Source organism: Globicephala melas, chromosome 1, assembly GCF_963455315.2.
Source record: "Globicephala melas chromosome 1, mGloMel1.2, whole genome shotgun sequence".
In the NCBI taxonomy this organism is placed as follows: domain Eukaryota; kingdom Metazoa; phylum Chordata; class Mammalia; order Artiodactyla; family Delphinidae; genus Globicephala; species Globicephala melas.
In genome coordinates, this window is record NC_083314.1 from 21,146,053 (window position 1) to 21,159,604 (window position 13,552).

At 52.3% G+C, this 13,552-nt stretch overlaps 1 protein-coding gene across 1 annotated transcript in view; it reads right to left on the reverse strand.

The window, feature by feature from the left end:
- Positions 1 to 13,552, reverse strand: part of CAPN8 (calpain 8) — a 101,125-nt gene that overhangs the window by 21,997 nt on the left and 65,576 nt on the right. Inside the window, 5 exon segments of the mRNA XM_030868595.2 lie at positions 547 to 583; positions 2,304 to 2,521; positions 8,760 to 8,935; positions 11,916 to 12,076; positions 13,020 to 13,094. Of these exon segments, the coding sequence (XP_030724455.2) occupies positions 547 to 583; positions 2,304 to 2,521; positions 8,760 to 8,935; positions 11,916 to 12,076; positions 13,020 to 13,094 (667 nt within the window).

Here is a 13,552-nt window from a genome sequence, read left to right on the forward strand (position 1 = left end):
AGTGAGGCAGGTGAACCCACAAACTCTGTGCATTTCTTCCTCCAAAGTCTGCTCTGAAATGACCTCCCCCACGGAGCCTCCCGAAGGAGGTGCTCACTCCGGCACCCTCAGACTACATTCACACAGGCTTAGATCCATTGCTGGCATGAGCTGCCCTTCATCTTTTTCCTTATGCTTCTGTCATTTGTCTAAAAGACTGGATGGAGGTCTGTCTAAGAGCAGGGACTAGATCTCTTTCTCCCATCGCCTTCTCCATCCCACCCAGAAGTGCTCAAGCTCACAGCAAGTGCTCTGAGGATCCACCTGCCTGAATGTGGGGGACACTCAGATTCCCCCTACGGGGTAGGAATGTGTTACAAAGTCTGGGTTCCAGGTGCTGCGTCTATCTCATCTTCATCAGGAAGAGCCAGGACCTAGAAAATGTTGTGGCCCTGATGAATAAAGTTATCGTCCTCAGTATATAAAGAGCAGTTATGAATCAATAAGAAATCCCAAATGACTGCTACGCATCAGTGTTAGAGCTTGGCATACTAAAATGCGGCATACCTCATGTGGGCTTCCAGCTACTACATCCCCAATTTCCCTAAAACACAAAGAGAGAAAAAAACAAATATGAGTAAGTCAAACATACAGCTAATGGCTAGGTTCTTTTAGGAAGTTTTTAGCTCTGCTGAGGGATTGGATTCCTACGCAAGACCTTCAGTTCCTACTAGCACCAAACTGCATAAACTGAACCAGGACCCCTCCCTTCACCTCCCCAACCACCCCCCCCACCCTGAGTTTTTCACCAGAGACAAGAACTGCCAAGTTCAGTGGGCACCCCATGGAATCTAGAATGTTCCCCCTGGTGGATCACTCTTCTGGGGAATTCTCTCCCCACCTTGCCCCAGTTACTATTCTCATCTTGCCCTAGGAACCCAGCTATGTGAATCCCTGTTGAAATGGTGTCTGAGGAATGAGCCACCAAGCCCACAGCCCACGTGTCCATGCACACACGCACATGGTTTACGTGGTGCAGTGTGGTGTGTGTGTGTGTGTGTGGTATGTGGAATGTGTGTGGTGTCTATGTGTGTGCTATATATGTGTTATGTATGTGTGGTGTGTGTGATGTGTGTGTATGGTATGTGTAAGGTATATCAGGTGTGTGTGGTCTGTTTGTGGTGTGTGTGTGGTAATATGTGGTCTGTGTGTATGTACGGCGTGTGTGTGTGGTGTGTATGTGTAGTATGTGTGGTGTGTGGTGTGTGAATGTCTGTTGTGTGTGTGTTGTGTGTGTCTGTGGTGTGTGTGGTGTGTATATGTATGTGGTGTGTGTGATGTGTGTGGTGTGTATGTCTGTGCTATGTGTATGTCTGGTGTGTGTGTTGTGTATGTGGTGTGTATGTCTGTGTTGTGTGTATGTGTTGTATGTTGTGTAGTATGTGTTGTGTGTCGTGTGTGTGTGTGTATGTGTTGTGGACGTGTATGGTATACGTCTGTGTTGTGTGTGTTGTGTGTGCAGTGTGTATGTATGTGGTGTGTGTGATGTGTGTGGTGTGTGTGTGGTGTGTATGTCTGTGCTATGTGTATGTCTGGTGTGTGTGTTGTGTATGCAGTGTGTATGTCTGTGGTGTGTGTATGTGTTGTATGTTGTGTAGTATGTGTTGTGTGTCGTGTGTGTATGTATGTGTTGTGGATGTGTATGGTATACGTCTGTGTTGTGTGTATGTCTGGTGTGTGTGTTGTGTGTGCAGTGTGTATGTCTGTGTTGTGTGTATGTGTTGTATGTTGTGTAGTATGTGTTGTGTGTCGTGTGTGTGTGTGTATGTGTTGTGGACGTGTATGGTATACGTCTGTGTTGTGTGTGTGATCTGTGTATGTGGTGTGTATGTCTGTGTTGTGTGTATGTGTTGTATGTTGTGTAGTATGTGTTGTGTGTCGTGTGTGTGTATGTATGTGCTGTGGATGTGTATGGTATACGTCTGTGGTGTGTGTGTGTGTGGTGTGTGTAAGGGAAGAGGCGGTGCTCTCATCTAGATCCTCCTCTATGAGGTGCCCATCCCCACTGCAAGGAAAACGCTCTAACCAGGCTGTTACTGGTGCCCTTTCTCTCTAGCCTTGACCTTTTTTAAGGAAAACTCCCCCATGTCCTACAGACCAACGTGTAGGGGCAGTAGCAGGACACCTAGTGAAGGACGCTTGAGATCTATGGTGTTCTACAAATTTCTTCTGGGAGCCGGGGGTAGGTCCCACACAGCGACAGGGCCTGCACCTGCGCGGAGCCAGGTCCCTCTGTCACCCCCGCCACCCCGGAGGGAAAGGACACACCCAGGGCCTTGGCCTTCTTCTCCGAGAACACCCTCAGGCAGAAGTCGCCGTCCTTGAAGGGTCCGAAGGTGGACGGCACCACCACGTACTCCCCGGGGGGCAGCTGCACACGAGCTGAGACCTGGCGCAGGTTGACGCAGGTGCTGGAGTGGGTGGAAGGCTGGCGGCCCAGGAAGAAGACCCGGCCCAGGTGCTCATCCCTGTGGCTCTCCAGCTGTGCAAAGCAACAGTCAGGGTCAATGTCTTGTGAAATCCTGGAAGACGAAGGCCCCAGAGTTGGGTTTTATCGCACTAATTTAGGGACGGTTGATTTTTAACCCTGGGCTGAGAATCAGGAAGCCTTGGATTCTGTCGTGAGCTCACCGTATGTCCATCATCAAATGTGTTCAGAGCACCTCTGGGTGCCCGGCCCAGGTTGAGGCACTGACCTTGGCCAGACCCCTTTCCCTCTTCCTGCTTAAATGAAGGATTGGACAGCAGGTGTGCTCCGTGTGTGTGCTCAGCTTCTCTCTGGATATCTGTCCTCATGAATCATCCCTCATTGAATCCAACAGACTCTCACTCTGCAGCTGTACCTGGGGGTGTGGCGCTGAGCTCCCCAATACAGGCCTGTGGCTTAAATACTGGTTCCCAAGCAACAGCAGCCAGGAGGGCCTGCTCACCTTGGCCTGGCTCGGAAAATTGCTCTACGAGGTACCAGGGTGATCAGATTTGGGGGAGAGGGGCGGGGCAGGGAGGCAGACAGAGGGGCTGGCCACCCCGAGGGAGGCCTGGCCCTCCTGGGAGGGGGAAGATGCTTCCCAAGACCCATCTGTCTGTTGGAGGGAGAGGGAGGTTGTGGTCATAGGCCATGGGCTAATTAGTGGCTACAGAGTGCTTTGAAAATGCTGTTGCCGGTGTTATTGCTGCTGTGATGAAGCCTCCCCATGGCACTGTATCTTCAGGACCAGGCTTCATCAAGATGCCTGTGACAGCGCAGGTGCTGGTGAGCTGCAAGGGCTGCGACTTCTGTGTGACTCAGAGCTGGACTGCCCACCCCAGGGTAGACAGTGCCTATTCGTGGTCACGCGACCCTCTTTGGATCGCAGCGGGACCCCCCAGCCTGCCCCTGCTGACCTGGGCACAGAGCAGCCACAGCCTTGGGATCCCCCCCCCCCCACCAGAAGTTTTCTACTCTGGGCAGAATGCTGGGGCGTGGCCAGCAAGGCCTTGGCCGAGTGCAAGTGTTAAGGGGCTAAATGTCATTCTTGCCCTCCCTGATGACTGCGAGGGGAGGAAACAGGAAACCAGCAGGGGAGAAGGTGAAGTGTGGGATGGGAGGTGGGAAGGGAACGGGGCAAACTGAGTTCTAGCAGGAACCCAGCGGCGGGACAGATTGCAGACGCCTCACCTAGGAGGCCAGAGTGAGAGGTGGAGAGTACAGAGGCAGGAGCTGGGGCCCCTCTGTCCTACTGGGGACTCCACACAGGCATGTGCCACCAGGGCCCTGGCCCTCGCACCTCCCCGTGGCCTGGCCCAGCCACGAGTGTGTGGGCCCAGGGTCAGCGTGAGCACCCCTGGGGGGCTTGTTGAAAGTGCAGGTCCTCGGGCCCCAAGCCAGACCTGCGGAATCAGAGACTCTGGGGCTGGGGTCCAGCAGCCTGTGCTTTCACAAGCCCCCCAGGCCTTGGAACCGCTGACCAAAGAGCCACCGGCACCTGCAGAGCACAGGCTCCACAGCGACGCACGGAGAGCACCGGGAGATGCTCCTGGAGGCCGCACTGTGTGTGCAGAGGACCTCGCTCTCATAGACGGGCCGCTTCTGATGGGAGCCACCACCCGTCAGACTTAGTGCACGTTTGAATTTAATGACTTTTGAGGAGTGAAGAGGGGCATGCCCTAAATCATCCATTCGCTCTTGTCTGTTGCCTCCATAACCAATAATATGCATCTGGGAGCCATCAGGCAGGGTAGACCAGCAATCGGCAGCCTTGGAAGAAGGCATAGGCTGGAACCTGTGAACGTGGGCCTCATTGGCACGCGCTACCAGGTGGCCAAGGCTGAGAACCCCGGGGGAGCAGGGATTAGCACAGCAGGGCAAACATACCCCTACATCATTCGAGTAATAGACTCCGGCTGCGGTAGCCCCAGACAGAACAAGTGGTTCCTAACCTTGGCCGCACGTTGGAATCACCCCAGAGATTCTGCCATAATTGGTCTGGGCGTGGAGATGTCTAAGAGCTCCCAGGTGTCCCTAGCGTGCAGCCGAGGAGAGGCTCGCTGGGCTGGGCCGAGCTGGGGCCTGACTGTGTGCCAGCTGCGTGGATGAGGCCGTCTCACAGCACCCCACCAGCCCCTGCCCACGAGGCCACCGGGATAGCTGGGCGAGGCCTGGGACCGTAGCAGGAAACCCCAGATGTAAGTACGACCCTGATGACATGCCTCTCTAACCCAGCTGTAAATCACTGGGGAGATGCAGGAAAAGCTGGGAGCCAAAAAGATCAAGGTGGTGCTTCCTTCTCTGGGCCTTTATTTCTGTCGGCTAGATAAACAGGAGCCTAAGTGAGCTACAGTCATCTTGTTTGTATCAGACCACCAGGCACACAAGGGGCACAGGTCACCACTGTCCCCTTCCTGGCGGGTGGGACCCAAGTGTCTTTACCAGCTCTCTCAGGATTAGCAGCTCACCAGATCCTGTGGGAGTTGGTTTGTGGGAGAACCGGCTTCCATCAGAGGAAGCACATGCCACTGGGTGCCCATCACGAAGGCAGCCCAGCTGTTCCTTACCAAGGAGGACATCTCCGTCAGTGTTCACATATCTCTTTGGGGACCTACAGGGCAGGAGACAAGAGCATGTCACCTGAGGGTGCCGTGGGCCTCCCTTTGTACCTTTGTGTCCCTCCCCACATCTGGCCCACAGACTGTGCAGTCCTGGGCCACTGGGAGGAATTCTGTGCTAAAGTGAGAGTCATTAGCATTTCTGAAACTGGAAAGTCATTGGTGAATTTTCAAGGCCATCTGTGGACTACTGAGCCCTAGAAAACCGAAAGGAGAAAAAAGTTCTCCTTTATTTTCATATTGTATAATCTACCAGGACCCCAAATGTTTGAGGAGGACTAACCTTGGGGGTTAAAGGAGAACTAACATCTTACAGACCTAGAGACCTGGCCTCCAGATCAAGGGCTTGGCCAGAAAGGGGGCTCACTCAACTAGAGACATAATTTAATCACCACTGGCTACAGGGATTGGTCCAGGAATAGGCACGTGACCCAGGCTGAGTCCATCACAGACTCCTCTAGGATTTTCAAATTGGAACTAAGGGAAGGGGCCCCCTTGTTTTATGTGGGTGATATGAGAGAGACTGTGCAGAAAGCCAGACCAGGAAGATGGCATTGACACCAGAGGGGAGATGTGAAGAGAAAGGGTCCTGAGAGCAGGCACGTCCCCAGTCCTAAGCATCCCTGTCCTTCCCTGGGTTTGGTGACATGAGCTGGTAAATTCCTTTTTCACTAGTCTAGGTAGAGTTAGGTCCAATTATTTGCAAATGGAAATGATGATGCCCACAGGAGATCTCAGATGCAGAGTGGGAGTCCTCCCATGCCAGAGAAGGCTCTGAAGAGGGTTCAATCCCCCCTTGTCCTTTTCCCACCTTTGCCCCTCCCAAGCAGGCTCTCTTGATCAGAAGAGTAGCAAGGGCATTGTTTGTGGCTTAGGTCTGTGGGCAGCTGCCAACTCTGAGGGAAAAAAATTAGGGAAAATTTGGGTCAGCTGGCATCCTCACTCTGAAGCCCCTGTTTATGATTGGCAGCAGAGGTAGAAAAGTCTGCAGTCACTCCTCTAAGTTTGCATCTAAAGCTAAAATCCCGCATGCAGAGGTCCCGGCTGTCTGGGAGAGCAGAGGTCCTCGGGGGATCTGCCTCCCAACAGCCTTCACCCCCAGGGCAGGGACTCTCAACCACCTCGGCTGTCTTTGCATTCACCCCGCCCACCGCCGCAGGCGATATGCTCTGATTCCACTGCCAAGAGGCCCCAGGCAGGAACTGAGCCAGCCAGCCAGGCCTCAGGTGGCACAAGTCCCCAGCCGCAGCATCCAGACAGGAGCGCAGGCCAGCCTTGCCCACTGATGGATGGAAAGGGACAGTCACCTTTGAAATGCAAGATATCCTGGATGCAAATGACAGGCCCGTGTGGCAGGAGCCTGTTGTCACAGCAGGGCTTTTTAGCCTTTGGGGGTTTCCGGCTGTTCCTCAGTCACTGTCAGTTTTCCCACCTCAAACCAGACTCCAGTTTGCAGACGGTTAAAGCCAGAAGAAGCAGTTCCAGGGGTCAGAGAATGGTACCCGCTGCAATCCCTACATGGCCTCTCTCCAACACCTGGTACTTTCTACAAGTCCAGGCACAGACACTCCCTACAGGGCTGTACACCTTCCTCACCCTGACGTTAAAGTGGCTGTGTTCACAGATGTCATGCTCTAATTTATACGCCTCTGGCTGTAAGAGGAAGGTCCACGAATCACATACGTGGGGTTATTTTATAAGCAGCTGTAAACTAATGTCTGAAAAATTGACATGCCGTATATATTATTTACGAGAGCAAATGCCATGCCCACAGAGCTATTTCCGTGTGTTAGCTCACGTACCTTTGAAAGAACACTTTGTTGATCTGGTTATAGAAGGTAGAGCTGGTGAATGAAGAGCTGGTGGCCACAGTCCCCATTCAGCCCACCCTTTGGCCACGCCCACCTCCTGCCTGCTCTCCCAAACTGTCACTTCCTCTACAGCTGTCAAGAAGCACATGATGTCCCCTATGGCTGGAATGTTCTCCCTCGTCCACCTTTAAAATCCAGCTCTTTTTTTTTTTTTTTTTTCCCCAATACACTGGCCTCTCACTGTTGTGGCCTCTCCCGTTGCGGAGCACAGGCTCCGGACGCACAGGCTCAGCGGCCATGGCTCACGGGCCCAGCCGCTCCGCGGCATGTGGGATCTTTCCGGACCGGGGCACGAACCCGCGTCCCCTGCATCGGCAGGCGGACTCTCAACCACTGCACCACCAGGGAAGCCCTCCAGCTCATTTTTTGACACCCTGATCAAATTCTTCTCCTCCACGAAGCTATCGCTCTCTCAGGAGACCTCAGCTCACCGTGCTGGTCCCCGTCATAGCAGATCTGCCCTGCCCTGTAGCTAGTGGAGTGTGTGTGTGGTTTCCCCCTCTAGATTGTGAGCACCCTGAGGTCGATAACCTTCTGCTCTTCCTCTGGATCTCAGCTTTCAGCACGGCACCCGGCACGCGGCAGATACGCACTAAAGAAGTGTTGAATTGATATGCATAGGGTAAGTGCTTTCTTGGTTTTTTATCCCTATAAGCAAAACATCTGTTTTGGTCCTACTTACATTCTAGGTGGGGATGGAAGGGATACGCTGGAGTAGAATTGGAGCTTATTTATTTGAAATACTTTTCTCCAGCCATCAAGCAGCAATTATTTTCCAACTCCCATTCCTCCAACACAAAATACTCATACATACACACACACACACACACACACACACACACACACACACAACTCTAAAGCTCTAAGTTCCAAAATAAGTGAAAGAAAGGGGCTGGAGGTCACGTGAGCTTGACAATTGCACTTTTCCTTACTGGTTTCTTATTACAGTACTTCTTTCCCATGCATTTATGTACACTGAGATGTTGGGCTTCCAGCCAGCTCTTGGTGTTTCTGATTAGAATTATATTTTTCCCAAGAAATTCACTTTTAACAAAATTCTATAAAAACAACCACCACGAATCCCTCCGGAATTCGTTATAAAAAGTCTTTGCCTACGTAAAATAAGTGGATTCCAATTCGATCCTGGCTAGACTTGTCAAGACCCAGAGGTCTTGCTTTAACCTACCTGTTAGGCTGTGAAATCTATAGAGGGGTGGTTACAGGGCAAACTGGGGTATTGAGACACGCACTGCAGCCTGAGCCCAGAGCCAGCTGTGACCTTCCATCCAGAGACACTAGAACTGAAAATGACCTGGGGCTCCTTTCACCCCAGCCCACGCCTTGTGTGTCCCAACAAGTGTTTCAAGGTTGCCCAGGGAGAAAGAGGATTTGTCTTTGGCTCCCTTCCCCCACTCTGTGATGTCCTCATACTCCTTGTGTCACCTTCTTGGCTCCTGTCCCCTGAGAAGCCTATACCTGGAGAGAGTCTAATAAGTGTAGCTACACTGAACCCTCAATGACAGACAAAGCTTAATGAATTACACGTCTCAGTGTTAACAGTAGAGATTTAAGCCAGAGGAATGAATCTCTAATTGTGGAATTCAGGCCTCAGTAAGGCCACTGGGGGAGGCATTTTGGGGAGCAAGGAAAATGCTTGATTAGGGACATCCAAACAATAAGAAAGATTTGCTTCAATTGCTGGGCAAAATATTCTGACCAAGGACATCAGGCGTGCCGTGACGGCTGACCCCAGCTCCAGAGTACCTTGTAGACAGCATCGGCTATGCTGAGCATGCACTGTCCCATCCTCTTCTGTCGCCTACGATTCTTCTGCAGCAGCCCCAGCAGCACCGTGCAGCCGGGTTCACCAATGCTCTCCTCCTGATGGTTGCCCACTTCGTCCAAACAGATTTTGAACTGGGGATTGGTCCAGTAAGTGGCTAGAAGTCACCAGGAGATGGTGGTTCCCCCCAGGGGGGATGAGGAGATCTGGGAAGAATAGAATGAAATAGAGGGAGGAATTTTGATCATCTCAAGGAAACATATCTCTGGCCAAACTGTGCCGGGTAAGCAGGGCTTGGCAAGTTTGCTTTACAAGGTGGTCAGTATTTCCTCCTATCTCCCTACCCCACCCACATACCAGCACACACACCCCACAGCACGTGGAAACTTTACACTTGTCCATTTGATCAACCAGGGCCCAGATATACTTGACGGGATATTCAAGGTCCCGTGGTCCCAGGGCTACACTGGTCCCCCTGGGAAGGAAACTCCAAGTCTTCTGGGGAAATGATTAACATCTCCTTGTTCTCAGCCTGTGAAGAACTGACCTGTGAAGATGAACCCATCTCCTGGAGGAAGGAGGTCTCTGGGGGGGAAAGCAGGTCCCTGAAACAGATGAGGACAATTCTAGCAAAATCTAGCTACCAAGGAGGCCTCTCCTGACAGACTATAAGAAGATGACCAACCACTCTTGCCCCCTGGGAAGCCTGTCTGACGGGCCCCCGCTTCAGATCACAGCCCAAAACAGCCATGACTGCTGATCCTCTGTCCATTGATCCAGGGGCCCCACTAGATGGCTCAGCGTGGCAGCCAGAGATGAGGGACGCTCCCTCAAGAGTACGTCATTTAATAATGCCCAAGGAATGATAATTGGCAATTAAGAAACACGCCTGCCGTACCACCTATGGATATTTTAAAACACTGCTTCATTTCAAATATGACCTTAAAAAAAAAAAATCTCTCCAAATAGTGACTGTACAAGCCAAGGCACAGAGAGGGCAAATGGGTCATCCAGGGACACACAGCAATTCTATGACTGACTCAAGTGGCAGAGTATGATTGAGGAAGATAGGCTTGGCAGCCATCTCCATGCCAGGGCCTCAGTAATTTCAATAACGATGTGCCCTGGGGGAAGAAAGGGGTGGGGGATGGAGAGAGTGCTTAGATCTTCTAGGTAAGGGTCCAATCTGATACAATAACAGGGCATTCACAGGTGACCAAGAGCCACTGGTTATTATATTTTCTTAACAATAAAATTACTTATTCAATTCCACCTTCCCAGAACTTCCAGATTTTTTTCTTTTATCTAAGGCACAAGTGTGTAGATTTTTTTTTTTTTTTTTTTGCGGTACGCGGGCCTCTCACTGTTGTGGCCTCTCCCGTTGCGGAGCACAGGCTCCGGGCGCACAGGCTCAGCGGCCGTGGCTCACGGGCCCAGCCGCTCCGCGGCATGTGGGATCTTCCCGGACCAGGACTCAAAGCCATGTCCCCTGCATCGGCAGGCAGACTCTCAACCACTGCGCCACCAGGGATGCCCCTACAAGTGTGTAGATTTTAAAACAAATATCTGTCGATTCCAGAGGAGCCAGAGACGATTCTGTAATCTTCTAAACTTACATCATTACCAAAGGGCAGGAACAGTCCATCTGTCCCGACAGCTAGCTGGCGGCACAGATGGGGTAGCGCTTTCGTGCAGACAGATACCTTAGGCACCCCTACAATTCCGAGCTCCCAAAATGATCCATGCAAACTTCCTACACATTTTCTAAGAGCTTGCTAATGGTGAGCATATTTTAATTTCTCCCAAATGCAACATCACTGCAATCCCTACATTTTTTGTTTACTCCTTAACGGAGCTGGAAGAAGAAAATGGGTGATAAAGATAACACATCCATTTGTATAACACTACACCATTTACAAAGCGCTTCCGAAGGTGGGTATTATCCCTCCACTTTGACGATTGGGAAATTGAAGCTCAAACCAGGGAGACGACCCTCCCAGGGTCCCAGAGCTGTTGCACCGGGCATCTGAGCGACAGTGGCAGGAAAGGACCACCCTCCTTCCATCTCTGCCGTCAGAAATGGGAGCTCGGGTTGGATGGGGATAATGAACAAGAGACCTGGTCAGGACCCAGGACTGCACCCACATGGGATTTTATTCTAATGCTGCTTCCACGCCCTGAGCACAGGCCTGCAATGAGCTCTGTCGCCCTGAGCACAGGCCTGCAATGAGCTCTGTCGTGAGAACAAGGCCCAATGCTTACAAGTCGAAGTCGGTTAACAATGTCAACGTCAGACCAGGAGGGACATGGGGCCTGGGGAGGTGGGCAGTGGAGAGGGTGGGTTTTGCTTTCTTTCATTTCTCCTTAGAGATGTGGGGTTGATTTTCGGAGTTTCTTCCTCTGGTGCTGCCTCAGCTGATTCAACCTAGGAGGAGCCTCTATGTGTAGATACTAGTGGTCTCCCGTGAACAGGGAAGGCTTCCCACCTTTAATAAGATGAGGGCCCGGGTTAGTGCAGAGGCAGCGGTTTGCGCCAGGCTATCCCCACCAGGGAGGGAGTTCTGATGACGACCAGGGGAGTGGACAGTGGCCATTAGCACACCCTGTGTGTGACCACCCCTGACCCAGGCTGTCTGTCGGGTGCAAACAAAGCGGAATGGCCGCTCGGACGGATGCCGTCTGCTGATACAGTGATGCCGAACCCGTGTCCCTCTAGCGCAACATTAGCCTCTGTCCCAGGGCACAGTGGGCCGGTTGCCAGCCAGCCGGGCCACATGGGGACGGAGGAAGCCTCAAAGAAAAACAAGAGGCCTTGGTGCGGGGTGACAAGAGCATGGTTAGTACGAAGAAGAACGGCCTTGGGGGGCAGGGGGCAGGTGGGTGAAGCAGAGATAGTCTGAACACACAGACGCTGAAGAATGACGTTACCTGAGATCAGGCCCCGGGTGAATGGCTGCAGAGCCGCCATCCACCACTGCTGCCCTGGCCTCCAAGCCCCAGAAAGAAGCTGGGCCACTAAGGGGTGCCAGGAGCCAGAGAAAAGAGTGCAAAGGCACTGTCCCAAGATTAACATATAAGGATGCCCAGCCCTGGGAGGACAAGCCAGAAGAAGGTGAGCACGGCAGCTCCCGCCTCACCTGCGGAGTGCTGGCAGCCGCCGGCAGTGGAGCCCCGTATCCAGTACCCATTGAATAGAATCAGGTTCCACTTGTGCACCTCCTCGCTGCTCAGGGAGTCCAGGGACAGGTTGCAGATCTCTAGCCGAGAGAACTGCCTCAAGAAATCCGAAAAAGACATCCTGGGGGCAGAGGGACAGTTGGGCTCTCAGTCGAGAGAGCTGGGCTGGAAAAGTGATGGAACGCGTGCCCCCTGGGCACAGGACAGACCAAAGGCCGTGGGCTAGCTCGAGTCTTTTCTGCAGCCCACTGTACAAATATGCAGGGGTCATTGACCACATTCCTCACTACTGTTAGCATCTCCATTTTTCTTAGAGAACCCCCACTCATATCTAACCAACCCCGCAAAGAGACGAAACCATCAACTGGAGAGACCCTGGCAGGTAAATTGAACCAAACCACCATCTCCAAGTTCCCTCCTGTTTACATCTAACTGGTGTTCAAGTCGGAGCCTAGAGATGGCCCCTAAACCACGTCATATTCTTAGCGGTGTCCCTATTATCTTCCTTAGCCCATGAGTGAAGGAAGTTATCTTTTTTTCTTTTTTTTTTTTGCGGTACGCGGGCCTCTCACAGTCGCGGCCTCTCCCGTTGCGGAGCACAGGCTCCGGACATGCAGGCTCAGCGGCCATGGCTCACGGGCCCAGCCGCTCCGCGGCATGTGGGATCTTTCCGGACCGGGGCACGAACCCGTGTCCCCTGCATCGGCAGGCGGACTCTCAACCACTGTGCCACCAGGGAAGCCCAAGTTATCTTATTTTGATGCTATGCTAAATCTTGGACTTAAAGAGATAGGAACAGTGCTCCTATTTCACTGGAAAGATATGGAAATGGAGGAAGACAAGCTGATAGCTAATCCGTGTTGAGGCCCAGATATCTTGGTTTCAATGCTTCAGACGTACTGGTACGGAGGTAGAACTACTCTGGGGTAAAAGCGGGAGGAGAAACAAGCCCTCCTGGCTGGGAACCATGTGGAATTCCTGGAACACCTAGAGACAGCTGCCCACCTGTGAACCAGGAATGGACCCACAACTAAGGGGACAGCACTCCCGCAGGTGACTCTCACCAGAACTCTCCATCCTCAGCTTTCTTGTCCAGCTTTTCTTTCTGCCTGGGATCTATGTAATTCCACTCCAGTGCACTGGGAAAGAAAGAATAGCATTTAAAGTTTTTTTTTTTTTTTTAAAGTTTTTTTTTAAAGGAAGCAGAGGTGATCATTCCTGAAGGGTTTGCTGCAGTGCAAGCTATTTACTGCAGCTCAACTTCCCCCTGAGAAATGGGGAATACCGAAATGATAGCCAGGGGTGGGAGGGGGGTGTAGCCTGGGGAAGGGACGGGGCTCCACGGGCCCTAACAGGGTGACCCCAGGCATGCAGCGGGAACACTGCGCCATGGCTTTGCTCTAAGTTCACTCTCCAGGCAAGTTTTACATTCATGTCTGATTCAGCCCCCCCCAGGCCCTGATCACAGGCCTGGGCAAGTCCAAGGCAGGAGCTGCGAGAATGGCCGCCACAGGCCACTCCACTGCTTCTCAATTGGTGAGATGTCCTTCTGGCTTATCTATCAGTCTGAAGTGAAGATACTGTGAGAGGGTCTGAG